The sequence below is a fragment of the Orcinus orca genome, chromosome 1, assembly GCF_937001465.1.
Source record: "Orcinus orca chromosome 1, mOrcOrc1.1, whole genome shotgun sequence".
Lineage (NCBI taxonomy): Eukaryota > Metazoa > Chordata > Mammalia > Artiodactyla > Delphinidae > Orcinus > Orcinus orca.
The window spans coordinates 95,591,478-95,605,672 of NC_064559.1; the positions used below are offsets into that span (position 1 = coordinate 95,591,478).

General features: G+C 45.3%; 1 protein-coding gene across 1 annotated transcript; it reads left to right on the forward strand.

Moving 5' to 3' along the window:
* Nucleotides 1-748: 748 nt before the first annotated feature.
* On the forward strand, nt 749-6,518 carry MPZ (myelin protein zero). The gene is made up of 6 exons (XM_004284392.3): nt 749-1,648; nt 3,980-4,146; nt 4,355-4,568; nt 4,811-4,946; nt 5,104-5,164; nt 5,266-6,518. Exons 1-6 carry the CDS (start codon nt 1,231-1,233, stop codon nt 5,365-5,367), a joined length of 1,098 nt encoding a protein of 365 aa, XP_004284440.3. The 5' UTR covers nt 749-1,230; the 3' UTR covers nt 5,368-6,518.
* Nucleotides 6,519-14,195: the final 7,677 nt, after the last annotated feature.

Sequence of the window (14,195 nt, forward strand, 5' to 3'; positions counted from 1 at the left end):
CTTCACATTAACAAATCCAATGAATGCCTCTTTCACTTAGTTCTTCAGATGTTTCATGTAACGTATTTGTCTTAAAACTCAGCTCTGACCATGTAGACACTCCCATTCCTAACCCCAAATACCATCCCAAAACCATCAGCAGAATTCTTATGATGTACCGGATTAAATCCACCCGCTTTGCTCTGTCATTTAAGGCCATCCACAAACTGGCTTCAACTTTCCTGTACAGACTCCTTTCCTCTGATGCCTGTTCAAGTTCCCCCAAATCGAGTAAAAATGGAGGACACCAGATCTGCCCTGAATATTCCCAAAACTTCACAAACCTACCCACCACACACACACACACACACACACACACACACACACACATACACATACACATACACGCTTTCTTATCTCTTTGTCTTTGCTTTTGTTGTTCTATCTGCCTAGATACCCTCACTGCCAATTTCTCCTTTTCAAAATGGCATGCATCCTTAAAGTTTGGTCCACATCTAATACTGCCTTCTAGACATGACTCCCTCTTCCTCTGAACTTCATTTATTAAATGAAAGTTATTGATATTTTTGTGTTTAATCTCTGTTACATAACTTAATTTTCCTAATGTAGCTCTATGTGCCCTCACTTATACTCTCAGCACTTTGTTCATCAGTCTGCTGCATCATGGTTTATTACATTTCATTGTTAACGGGTTTGTCCTCTGATTCTCCCCTCTGCCTCCCCAAACTAAATTTTGAACTCCTTGAAGGAGGCTCTTAATTTTTATTCCTCTTTCTATTACTCACATACCCACATATTCACATACTCATATATGTAGCTGGCTGGCACTCAATATAATTTTGTTGCCTTGCTTTTAACTGAAATGGACTTAAACTGCAGCATGAGGCAGTGAAGGACTTCCTGAAAAAAAGGGAAAGATCAAGGGATTCTTCCCTGGGTATTTTCCCACGGAAAAGAAGTTTTTTATCTGGAAAGAATCACCCAAGATGCAGAGAGATAGGAAAAAAAAAAAAAAAGACACCTAAAGGACTTAGTCATCTCAAGAAGCCTGTAATGTAGCCCACAGTAGTGAAGATAACAGGGATATCCTGTTTTGAAAGTTCTCTGGGGGAAACCCACCTCTAACTCCTAGAGCCCTAGGGGAGCCACTCTCAGGCACGGAGGCTAGGGAGGAATCCCTTTTCATAGCCTTAGGATTCAGGTTCCTCCACCCATCTGTCCCTCAGAGAAATGTGTTTGTGTCCCTTTTTCTGTCCCTCTCCCTCACCCCCCCCCCGACATTCCAGCCTGGGGCAGGGGGAGGCCAGCAGACACAAAGCCCTCAGTGTATGGGGTGGTATGTGTCCCCCCCCACCCCTCTACCCAGAGGACACAATGCCCCTTCTGCTCCCTGTGCTCTGCCCCCCTCCTCACCACCTCTCAACTGCACATGCCAGGCTGCAATTGGCTACTGGCTCAGGACAGCCCCCTCATACCGGGACCCTGGGGGATTTTAAGCGGGTTCCAGGAACCCCCGCTCAGTTCCTTGTCCCCCACTCTCCCAACCCCGCAGACGCTCCGGGCCCTAGCCCTGCCCCAGCTATGGCTCCTGGGGCTCCCTCTTCCAACCCCAGTCCTATCCTGGCTGCGCTACTCTTCTCCTCTTTGGGTAAGTTGAGCCACCCCAGTCTGGGGGCCCCGGGGCTCAGGTTGTCTCTCAGCAACCTTCCCCCTGCCTTCGCTGCGCTCCTCACTGCAATCAAAGAAAGAGGCAGCAACAGCAGGAAGATGCTATTCTATGCAGAGAAAAAATATATATATAGTTTGGAGGGAGGCTGTAAAGGTAAAGGTATTCTGTGAAGGGAAAAGGGAAAAGAGTGTAGAGAGCTTCCCTGAGGTGGACCTGACCGGACCCGGGTTGGAAACCAGTAACATGCCCCCAAAGCAGTGGTGAAGGCCTAGTAGGAAGCAGTGTTAGAGCTTGATAAGGAACATGTTCAGACATCTGGGTTCTGGTCCCTACTCATTCCCTAGTCGTGCAGAAGGTACCTTAACCTTAGTTTCCCTGAAGAGAAAAGTCAGGGAATGTGATCTAAGGAAGGAGCCCAAGGTTTGTGGTCCCAACTCCTCCGATCCTTTGTCTCTTGGTGCCTCAGTTTCTCTTTGTGGATCTGTTGTCCATTATGTGGGTGAACAGAGTAGAAGGGAGGTTCTGTGAGATTCTAGGGTCTTGTCTCATCTAAAGCTATCTTCCACATAAGTTGACCCGCCCCTTCCTTGCCCCACGGCAGATGTTGGGTGAGGAAGAGAAGTTCAAAGCAGGGTTATCTGAATGGATTGTTCCCTTCTCCAAACTGCCCTGAAGCCTAGTGCAGTGGGTGAGAAGTAGGGCAAATGAGGGGAGGGGAGGGAGGGCTGGTTAGAATGTCTGAGATTCTCTGCGGTCAGCTCCTTGAGTCCTAAACCTAGCAGCTAGACTCTTCTGGACTGTACTGGACTATTCAGAGGTATCCTGAGAAAATGTTAAGGATAGGGAGTTGGAGAAGGGCGTGGTGAGGGAAATGGGGAGAGGGGATCTTGGAGTATAAGAGGGAGATAAAGTTCTGTCCCACTCATAGCACCATTGAACAGAGCTGAAGGGCAGTGGTTGATATTTGAACAGGAGGAATAGAAGTTAGATCCAATGAATAACCTTCCTTGTTACATTTGGGATACCCAAGAAGGCTCGAAGGCTGAGTCCCCGGAGGTGAGTCATTGGTATTGCATGCTGAGGTGGGAGATTTGGGACTATGGACCACGGGCAGGGGTGCGGGGGGCAGTGAGGGGAGGGGAGGCATGAGCCCCCAACACTGGTCAGTGGTCAGACAATGGGTCTCTATTTATTTGATTGCTTCCTCCCTCTCCCATAGAACAAAAGGGTCTACAGTTGCCCCCAGCCAGGGCCAGCCCACACACATAATCTCCCTGGAATGGCCTTGTGTGGGTGAGTCTTGGGAGTGACACTGGGCCAAAAGGGCCAAGAGGAGGGTGAGGAGGGTCAAAGCAGAACCACAAGGGGCTCAAATGCAGAGTCATCTGAGCTTTGGGCTTGGGGGTCCTGCTCTGAATCAAGCTTCCCCTGAGAGGGATATGAGGTCCTTCCCTCCGTGACCCCCCCAGTCAAGAGCAGCTGTATGGCAATCAGGGATTCAGCACTGAAGACAGCTGGGTCAGGGAAGAAGACTTACATTCTCTAGTTATCTTCAATTCTTCTGCAAGACATTTGAGTTTGTTGTACTGTGAAATACTATGTAGCTGTTAAAAATAATATTGATCTGTACGCATCAAAGTGGAACACTCCCAACAGATACATATATTCTTTTTATACATATATTCTTAAGCCAAAAAAAAAAGACTATAATGCAATGTATGTTAAAAAAGAAAAGAAAGCTCCACAGAAAGAAACTATTTCTTATAAGTATATGTGTATCTTTAGTTTATGTTGAGTCTGACACATAGAAAATGGTTACACATTAAACTGATAACGTTGGTAATATCTGGGAGGGGACTACAGGAAAGGAATTGGTCAAGAGAGACTTTAGCTCTCTTTATCTCTATTGCTTGAATAGTTATAAGAAGAATGCACTATGTGTTACCTGTATAATTTATAATAAGTTTTAAAAATTGTAAAGCCTGCATCTAAGGGATAGCTTAAGAATTAGATACTGATCCAAAGGGAAAGTTAGACTTGGAGACAGAATTCAACTTCTGGAAGTCCTCAGGGGAATTCTGGTACTGCTGATTTCATTTCCTCTATGAACATGCCGAAGAGCTTGAACCAACACAGCATTTCCACTCATCTATTCAATTAGGCGAGAGAGACCTGGACCGCAGAATTCGTCATTTCTGTCCCAGTCTTCGCTTTGGCCTCTGACTCAGGCTTGACTTCCTATTGCTCTCACTCCCTCTATATCCCTTTTTGGGCCCACATGTGCATCTGATTCCCCCTCTATGTTTGCAGTGCTCTCCCCAGCCCAGGCCATTGTGGTTTACACGGACAAGGAGGTCCACGGTGCTGTGGGCTCCCGGGTGACCCTGCACTGCTCCTTCTGGTCCAGTGAGTGGGTCTCAGATGACATTTCCTTCACCTGGCGCTACCAGCCAGAAGGAGGCCGTGATGCCATCTCGGTGAGTGCCTGGGGGGAATCCTGAGTTTGCGTAACAGAAAGGGTGCTTCAAAGAACCACAGAAAAGAGAACTTGGGCTAAGGAAGGGGAGTAAGTGGCAATCTTTGTCACACTGACTAGGGCTGAACCCCCTCCCCAGCATTACCCTCACCAGCCCAGAATCCCTCACCCTGAAGCTAGAAATACATGCTTCCCCTCATTCCTCATAGATCTTCCACTATGCCAAGGGACAGCCCTACATCGATGAGGTGGGGACCTTCAAAGAGCGCATTCAGTGGGTAGGGGACCCTCTCTGGAAGGATGGCTCCATTGTCATACACAACCTGGACTATAGTGACAACGGCACTTTCACCTGTGACGTCAAAAACCCACCAGACATAGTGGGCAAGACCTCTCAGGTCACGCTCTATGTCTTTGAAAAAGGTGTGAGAGGAGGTGGGATGTGGGTATGGGAGGGAGTTCAGAGAGGGGATCGGGCCTCCCTGAGAGGCTGGGGGAAGGGGCAAAATGCCGGGGCTAATGCCCCTCAGGCTCTGGGAGAGTGGACAGAAGACAGCCTTGGTTGGGATGTCTTACAACCCAAACCGCAGGGAATAAGTGTGGGGCTAGGAACCAAAGATACTTGTCCCTGCTCATTCCGCCACTTCTTTTCCTTCCCCTTTTAGTGCCTACTAGGTACGGGGTGGTGCTGGGAGCCGTGATCGGGGGTGTTTTGGGGGGTGTTCTATTGCTGCTGCTGCTTTTCTACCTGATTCGGTACTGCTGGCTACGCAGGCAGGCGGCCCTGCAGAGGAGACTCAGGTAAGGCGCGGAGCCGACTCCCCTTCCCCAACCCACTACTCCCCATGTGGGCGGAGACTAACCCAATGGGTGGGAGGGCCAAAAGGAAAAGGAAGCCTTGACCCCTCCTTGAGGGGCTCCAACAGGGCCAAATCCATAGCACCCCCTTTCCCTGCAGTGCCATGGAGAAGGGGAAATTGCACAAGTCTGTGAAGGACTCGTCGAAGCGCGGCCGGCAGGTTAGTGGCACTTGGGGTGCCTCCAGGCAGCAGTCGGGGGCAGGATGGGAACAGTCAAGCCCCACCAGACCAGTGACTGATGCATGCACTCCTCCCCACAGACGCCAGTGCTGTATGCCATGCTGGACCACAGCAGAAGCACCAAAGCTGCCAGTGAGAAGAAGACTAAAGGGTTGGGGGAGTCTCGCAAGGATAAGAAATAGCGGTTAGCGGGCCGGGCGGGGGGTAAGGGGTCAGGGGCGGAGGCTACCAAAGGCTCTCAGATGGTGGTCATAGAGATGGAGCTACGAAAGGATGAGCAGAGCTCGGAGCTCCGGCCTGCTGTCAAGTCCCCCAGCAGAACCAGCCTCAAGAACGCCCTCAAGAACATGATGGGCCTGGACTCAGAAAAGTGATCACCCCCTCCCCCCACCAAGGCCCTGCCAGAAAAGGGGGACCTAGGCTCCTCTATCCCCCGTCTAGGTGCTTTCCTCCTTAGCTCCCCAGCCCTTGCCCTGCCCTCACTTCCCTTTGAGATGTAAGTTTCATTCCAAAATTCATTCCCCAAGCACTTCATATTCTCCCCCACCTTCACCCCCTGGCTTTCTGGAAGCCCAGGGCTCCATCCTACACTTCACCTGCCCCAGGGACTGTGTGTTTGGTGCCCGTTCCTCTGGCGCTGAAAAGAAAGGGACCTTGCTACCCCCTGCCTCAACTCCAGGCCACCTGATATTCCCATCCCCTGCACCACCTAGCCTGTCCCTCTGACCCTCTTCTCTCTGACCCTCCCTCCCCTCCATCAGGTGGCCCAGCTGCAGACTCTGCCCTCCCAGCTAACACCCAGGTCACCCAGATCAGATTCTCCTTCAGGTTTTATTTAGGTTGTTAGTTATTTTTTATTTTTTAATCCATTCTTGTTTGTTTGTTTATCTGATCTGTGCCCATGCTCTACCCTCCCCCCATGACTGAGTACCAATGACGTCATGTGGCTTTGGCAATTCCCCACCCCCCATTAAATCCTTAATGGAGAGCCAGCCCAAGCAGAGGGGCCCCCGATCCTCAAACCTCAGCTACAGGAATGGTGCCCCCTGACCACTTTGGAGCACTGTTCTGGGACTCAAGGTCACAGGAAAGGAGAGGGAGAGACAAAGGATCTTCATAGGTGAGGGGGCTGAGGAGGGGACAAATGAGCCTTAAGAAATAGCTTTTAAATAACCAAAGAAAAAGCAGGAAAAACAAATGGGAAACAGGGGGGAAAGGGAAGAGGCTGCACTCCTAGCCACAGGGGATTCTTAGGATTTTTCTACATTCTGTATATTTCTTCTCAAACCCCCAAATCTCCTTAAATGTTTAATAAACACTGACATTTCCAGAAGCTGTTGCCTCCATCTCCAATTTCCTCATTCTTCTGGGAATAATCCCTGCCCCTTATCCCATCCCCAACCTCCCACCTTCCCCAAACCCTCTCCTCCCCAACTCCTTCTTCTCCCTAACCGATTTCAGTTGTTAAGAATTTGATTTCATGGCATGGGTTACATAGTATTATGGAAAGAACTCTGAAATAGGCTCATAAGACACATTCATACATTCAACAAATATTCAGTGAGTTTGTACTATAGTACACAGGGTTCGTACTATGTGCTAAACTGTGTGTCAGGCTCTGCGTTTACATGGGTTATAACAGATTCCCTCTTCACCAAGAGCTATGTTTTTAAAATACCCCAGCCACTCACAAGCTGACCCAGGGCTAGTCACTTGGCTTAGGTAAGCCTGTTTCTGCATTTGTAAACAACTGAGATAATGATACCTGCCCTACTGAATTCCCAGGATTCTTGTAAGAATCACATGATTCCATCCTGTGTATGGAAACCTTTGTAAACTATAAATTGATATACAACTAAGATATTGAGGATCAGTCCTTTAAAGATGTTTCTCAATCTTGCCTAAAGGATTACACTTTACAAACTAGCACTAATCTCATTCACCCCTACAAACTCATGCACACACAACTTTGTTTTGTTGGTGCATTTTAGGTATGATATTAATAGCTCATTAGCTGGTTTGTTGGTATGCTAATGGTACACCATTAATATCCTGGAATCCTTAAATAATTATGGAAAAACATATATATCTTTTTCCCTTGGCGGTTACTGATAGCAAAAAACCCAAGATTCTCACAAGTCAATTCTTCACCTTGTTAAGACGTTAAAGATAAGATTTTTAACAGCAGCTTTGCCAAAACCCAGAGTGCTTCCATTTATTTCAAGGGCTGTCTTCCACTTCTCTGAAAAGAAAAATTAACCCAAATTCATGTTAATAGAAAAGCTAATAGATTCCATTAGGTAAATACAAATGAAAACTACAATGAGATACCACCTCATACCCATTAGGATAGCTACTATCAAAAACAAAACAAAGTGTTGACAAGGGTGTGGAGAAGTTGGAACCCCTGTGCACTGTTGGTGGGAATGTAAAATGGTACAGCCCCTGTGGAAAGTATGGAGGTTCCTCAAAAAAATTAAATACAAAATTACCATATGGTACAGCAGTTCCATTTCTGGGAATATATCCCAAAAAAATTAAAATCAGGGTCTTGAAAATATATTAGTACACTCATGTTCATAGCAGCATTATTCACAATAGCTGATATGTGGAAGCAACCCAAAGGTCCCTGGACAATTGATGACTGGATAAGAAAATGTGGTATATCTATACATACAATGGTGTATTATTCAGCTGTAAAAAGAAAGAAAATTGTAACATGTGCTACAACATGAATGAACTGAGAACATTACGCTAAGTGAAATAAGCCAGGCATAAAAAGACAAATACTTTGATTCCACTTATATGAGGTACTTAGAGTAGTCACAATCATAGAGACAGAATGTAGAATGGTGGTTGCCAGCCGCTGGGGAAATGGGAGAACGGGCAGTTATTGTTTAATTGGGATAGAGTCTCAGTTTTACAAGATGAAGAGTTACGGAGATGGATAATGGTGATGTTGCAAAACATTATGAATGTACTTAATACCACTGAACTATACATTTAAAAATGGTTGAGAGGTAGATTTTATGTTAATTGTATTTTACCACATTTTTTTAAATTGGAGAATAGAAGCTAATAGAGTCTATATAGCTTTTTCAGGGTGGGAGAGGAAGCTGAGTCACAACTCAATGAAGTTGGGAATATCTAAGCTAAAGAGTCTTTATCAGTAGACCAGAATACGGAGCCCAGAAATGCAAATAAGTGTGGGAACATATTTTATTATAAAAATAACATTCTAGTTCAGTGGTAAATTAATGGATTATTTAACAAAAGGTATTGGTGCAATTGACATATGTATAGAAGAAAACAAGGTAAGATCTTTATCTCATGCCATATATAAAAATAAAATCTAAATATTAAGAAATAAAATACAAGTATCTGAAGGAAATAAGCATATTCATTTAATCCTCAAATGGAAAAGGCCTTTAAACAAGACAGGAAGTCCAGAAATCTTAAAGGAAGTACATAAAATCTTGAACCTCTTTAATGGCAGAATATATTATAAATGAAACCAAAAGACACTTGGTAATTGTGGAGAAAAATACAACACAAATGAAATATCTTCCTACACATAACAATTAAATATCTCCCTTATTCGCATCTTCAACTACTGTCCCAGTTCTCTGCTCCCCTCTATAGCAAAACTTCTTGAACAAGTCTAGGGCACTATCTCCTACCTCCCATTCTCCCTTCAACACACTGTCGCCATCCCTCTACTGAAACTGCTCCTGTCCAAGGGCATTAATGATGTCCATTTCGCCAGATTCGATGGTCATTTTTCAGTCCTCCTCACCCTTTCAGCAGCATTTAACATTAATGGCCACTTCCTCTTTCTGATAACACTTTATCTCTTGGCTTCCTTGAAACACGCTAATGGTTTTTCTCCCACGTATTTGAAAACTGCATGACTTTTTTTTTTTTTTTTTTTTTTTTTTTTTGAGGTACGCGGGCCTCTCACTGTTGTGGCCTCTCCCGTTGCGGAGCACAGGCTCCGGACGCGCAGGCTCAGCGGCCACGGCTCACGGGCCCAGCCGTTCCGTGCCATGTGGGACCTTCCCGGACCGGGGCACCAACCCGTGTCCCCTGCATCGGCAGGCGGACTCTCAACCACTGCGCCACCAGGGAAGCTCTGCATGACTTTTTTAAAGTAGAGATTGAAATAACCAGGAAGACATCTTTTGTTCGTCCCACACGAAGCGTGTTTGTTTATTTAAATTAAGGCTACATTTGAGCGTCACAGGGCAACAATCATCTTGAACTGAATATAGTTTTTTTCCTCTAGATAGGGCCTGAATTCTCACTACTCTCATTTCCTTACCTGCCCAACCACCCTTAACATGAATTTGCTGCTCTGCCTTAAAACATCTAAGAAATTGGACAAATATTTATGTGTGGGAGTGAAGTTGGAGAAGGGAGGTAAAGTCAGACTACAACACAGAGCTTTTCACATTTCCTCAAACAGGCCACCAGTCGTCATGTCCATCTCTGGCTATATTAGCTACTTCTTAAACCCAGAGTTCCACTGAATTTTTTGTTACCTAAAGATTAAATTGTGAAGTTCACTTCCAACAACTAGTATAATAACATAAAAATGGGAAGAAAGGGAGAGATGAATAAAATGGTTAACTTAGACAAATACATATCTAAAACAAGCAAACAGAAAATATGCCAAGTTACCACAGTCCTCATTTCTGTAATTGGTCAAGAAGCCATAATTAATATCTATGAACTGCTTCAACTACTCATTCCATATTTCCTATGTCTTCAGCCAGAACTTCAGATAGTCAGGGTTCTTTACCTGGTAGAGTGATCCAAACTTCCATTTCTGACTCAAGGTCTGTCCTGTCTTTTTTTTTTTTTTTTTTGGTTGCTATGTTAACATTTACTCTTAGGCAAGGAAGTACTAAGTGATGCCCCAGAGAATCTCCTGGGTTCCAGAAATAGCTCTCCTTGCTCCCATTGTGTAGCAGCATCCCAACTTCCCCTAGGTCATCAGGATATATCACACCAGCCAGCCAAGTAATCATTTTTTTTTTGCCTCTTGGTTCAGTGATGTATAGAGCCCAAAATGACCAGGTGGCAGTCTCCTCTTCTAATTCAATGGAACCATTGTGTCTAATGGTAGAAGCATTCTCCTTTTGGAGACTAAGTCCTCCAAACCAGTAGAGCTCAAAGTTGCCAGGAGAAACAAAAATTCTGTGAGTTGGTTATTAGGTGTCATAGTGAAAAAGCCACCCGCACTTTTACCCCTTGACTCTGGAACCCTTGTATTCAGGTCATAGAGGAGAAAACACCATGTAATGGTCTCTGATTCAAAGCATATATTGCATCCTGTAAGCCAGAACTTCATTCTTTCAGGGTATTGTCTCCCAATTGCTGCTGTGAATCTTCAGTAAACCATTCCACGTTTCAAATAAGCTTCTGCTTTCAGATGATGGGGTACATGGTAAGACCACTTAATTCCATGAGCACAAGCCCGTTACTAAACTTCCTTTGCTATGAAATAAGCTCCTTGATTAGACATAGTACTATGGGGAATGCCATAACTATGAATAGGCATTCTGTGAATTCCCCCAGTGTTGGTGCTGGCAGGAGCATTATGAGCAAAGAAGGCAAATTCATGTCCAAAACGTCTATTCCAGTGAAGACAAATCTATGCCCCCTCCATGATGAAAGAAATCCAATGTAATTAACTTGACATCAAGTGTCTGACTGGTCCCCCCAGGGAGTAGTACATATTAGGGACTCAGTGTTGGTCTCTGCTGTTGACATATTAGGCACTCAGCTATGGAGTCATCTAGAAGATTTGTTTGTTTGTTTGTTTAAAGCATTTTAAAATTTTATTTATTTATTTATGGCTGCATTGGGTCTTCGTTGCTGAGCACAGGCTTTCTCTAGTTGCGGCGAGCGGGGGCTACTCTTCCTTGCTGTGCGCGGGTTTCTCATTGCGGTGGCTTCTCTTGTTGCGGAGCACGGGCTCTAGGCGCGCGGGCTCAGTAGTTGTGGCACTCGGGCTTAGTTGCTCCGCAGCACGTGGGCTCTTCCCGGACCAGGGCTCAAACCCGTGTCCCCTGCACTGGCAGGTGGATTCTTAACCACTGCGCCACCAGGGAAGTCCCTCTTTGCTTATTCCAAAAGAACGAAAAATTAGGAATGGTCTAAAGAAGGAACTCACCCCTGTTTTTGGCAACCTAAAACACGAATCAAACCAGTCCTGCTTTAATTCCTGTTGAAGCTCTCTGTGACCTGGGACAAATCACGTGACTGTGGAAGCTTGAGTTTTGTTAAGTTGATATCTATCCTATGGTGCACTTAAAAGAAGAAATTGAGAATATATGTAAACCATGTCACTAAGTACTTGGCATAGAGTAGAAGCCCCATCCACGTTAGTTCCTAGTCATCCTCTTCCTCCCTTTTTTTCCTCTGTTCAGTTGAAGCAAGTGGGGAACCTCTCCCCCAATACACATTCAGGCAGGAGGGCCTAACTTGCCCACAGGTCAGATCTCCATCTACTACTGTCTGCTTCACAATTCAGACATCATCACAACACAGACATGACCCTTTTGTCTTGCAAAGGCTTTTCTTTCTAGGCATTAAGTGTGGCTTCCAGCTGAGTCCCCATTGTTTATCCTGTGGTCCCTCTCTGAGTGTCCAGCTCATGGTAAAGACTTACAGCTTGGCAGTAAGGTTTGGGGGCCTCTTTTAGAGAAAAAAGGGGTGGAGGCAGGGGAAAGATGAATTCCTGAATCTTCAGGCTAGTGCTGGGCATGGCTTTCCAAAAGCTTAGAGCAACAGTTCCCAAAGCCCTCAGACACAGTGCCCGTTTTACTATCCAGGAATGATATTCATATGTGATATAAACTATAAACATAATTTCAAAAAGTAAATATAATACTCTAACCATATATTATAAAGGTGAAATAAAAGATTAATTTATAATAAAATTGTCTGTATTTTAATATGTAATGTTCAGGCATAACTACACTGGAAGCATAAAACATAGTAGAGACTTGAACCTACACGTAGAATCACTGTAAATACAACAGCAACAAATGCAAACTGATAGGGGCATACGTATCAGTGACTCAAATACCATAAGCAGTATTGTCATCAATGACGTGGATTTCTGAAACGGTAAGCAACTCATGATAAAGTTCTGAACAAAACACATTATAAGTTCCTTCAATCTACACGTTAGTTGCATTTGTGAAAATCCAGTGTTTAAAATGGTGCAAAAAGTACTTTGTGTTCATATGTAAAATGAAGTTGGGCTCCAGGTACCCTCAGGTTGTAACAGGTTTTTCACATTAATGCACAATGGTATTTTTAAAAGACATGAGGGATGTGGGACAATTTTATTTTGTGCAGCACTATTCTGGTCACTGCAGTATGGTTAGCATCTTTCACCCCTGAATGCTCAATACCAGGAAAACCTCCCTCATCCCCACCCCACCCCCCTACATATCATGACAACCAAAAAAATACCCCCATGGACTTCCAAATCATCCCCTAGAGGGCAGTACATCCTCCTGTTGAGAACTGGCTTGGGGAATCAGTGAGACCTGGAGCCCTCCCAGGAGTTAGAGAAGACTTTGGTTTCATTTCATGATGCCCGCATCTCTTCACCGTTATACCCTAATGTGAGTCTGTTGACCCTGCTTCCTTTTCTGGGCATGCGTATCAGCCCTACCCGCCAAGTTCTGTGCCCCATTTTTCTAGCCATTTCACTTCAAACCACCTTTAATTCCAGAGGGCCTGCCCCATGTTCCTTGGAGCGCCAGGGGAGGCAGCTGGATGCGATCAAGCCACTGGTAGAATTCTGGGAAGAGTCTAGCAGTACAATCAGGTAAAGCCAGAGCTGGTGGTACCCTAGAAATATGGGGGACCACAGAGGGTCTAGGCCTTACTTGTGTGGGCCATGAGGGACCAAGGAGATATGCCTGGGCTCAGCTAAGGGAAGCTTGGCCCTCTCTGCCCTCTAAACTAGGCTGAACGACGTCCTCAACAACAAAACTCTCTACTCTTCAGTCCTCCAGTCCCTTATCAAGGTGGTACAAAGAGCACAGATTCTGGAGGCAGACTACCTGAGCTCTGATACTAACTCACCAATTCACTTGCTTTGGGAAGGTTATTTAATCTCTGTGTCTCAGTTTCTTCATATGTAAAAAGGAGATAATATGTTGTAGGGTTGTAAGAATTAAGTGAGCTTACATATGTAAAACGGCTTGGAACGTGGTCTGGCACACAGTACTTTACAAATCTAGATATTACCATTGTCATCACCATTCATGCCCTGCAGGTAGCATAAGGCTAGGGAGTTACCCCAACTTGGGAGATGAACATGATGAAACCTATGTCAACAGAACATTATGTACAGGTAATACTCAAGTGATCTAGGGGATATGACCCTCTTGCTTTATTCTTGAAGATCTAGGTGATTAGGGAATAAGAAAGGCCTATTAGTAGTAGCAGTAGTGTTATACCAAGGGGAGACTAGAATCCTGAGAGCAGGAGGGAGAGTGGTCAATGCCACCCTAACCCAATGGCTGGAGGAGGGAAGAAGTCAGGGAGGGAATGAAGAAGCCTCTGCTGAAGCCTTGGGAACAGGCTGACTTCCTGAACATCCGTGGATTGTGAGTTTCTGCCTTTGCAGATCTGGACTCAGGGCTACCAGCCAAACAACCAGAACAGTAGGCACCAGTGATGTCCGTCTTAACAAACCACCGGACCCACAAACCCTCAGTTTTCAGAGGCACAGACAGCAGAGGATTAAAACTGGAAGACAGCAGCTCACTGGAGAGTGATTCCAGTGAGAACTTGTTCTCAGGGATGAGTACAGCCCCTGCTCAAAGAAGCTGCCAGGAGTCACTCCCACTGAAAACAACTCCAGAAATAAGGGAAACACAGCAAGGGTAGACAGAGAGAGGCAGAGGTGGACAGGAAGGGAAGCTCCCAAAAAGGACATTAGGACAGGGGTTAAGTGTAAGAGTAAAAGATGGAAGAGATC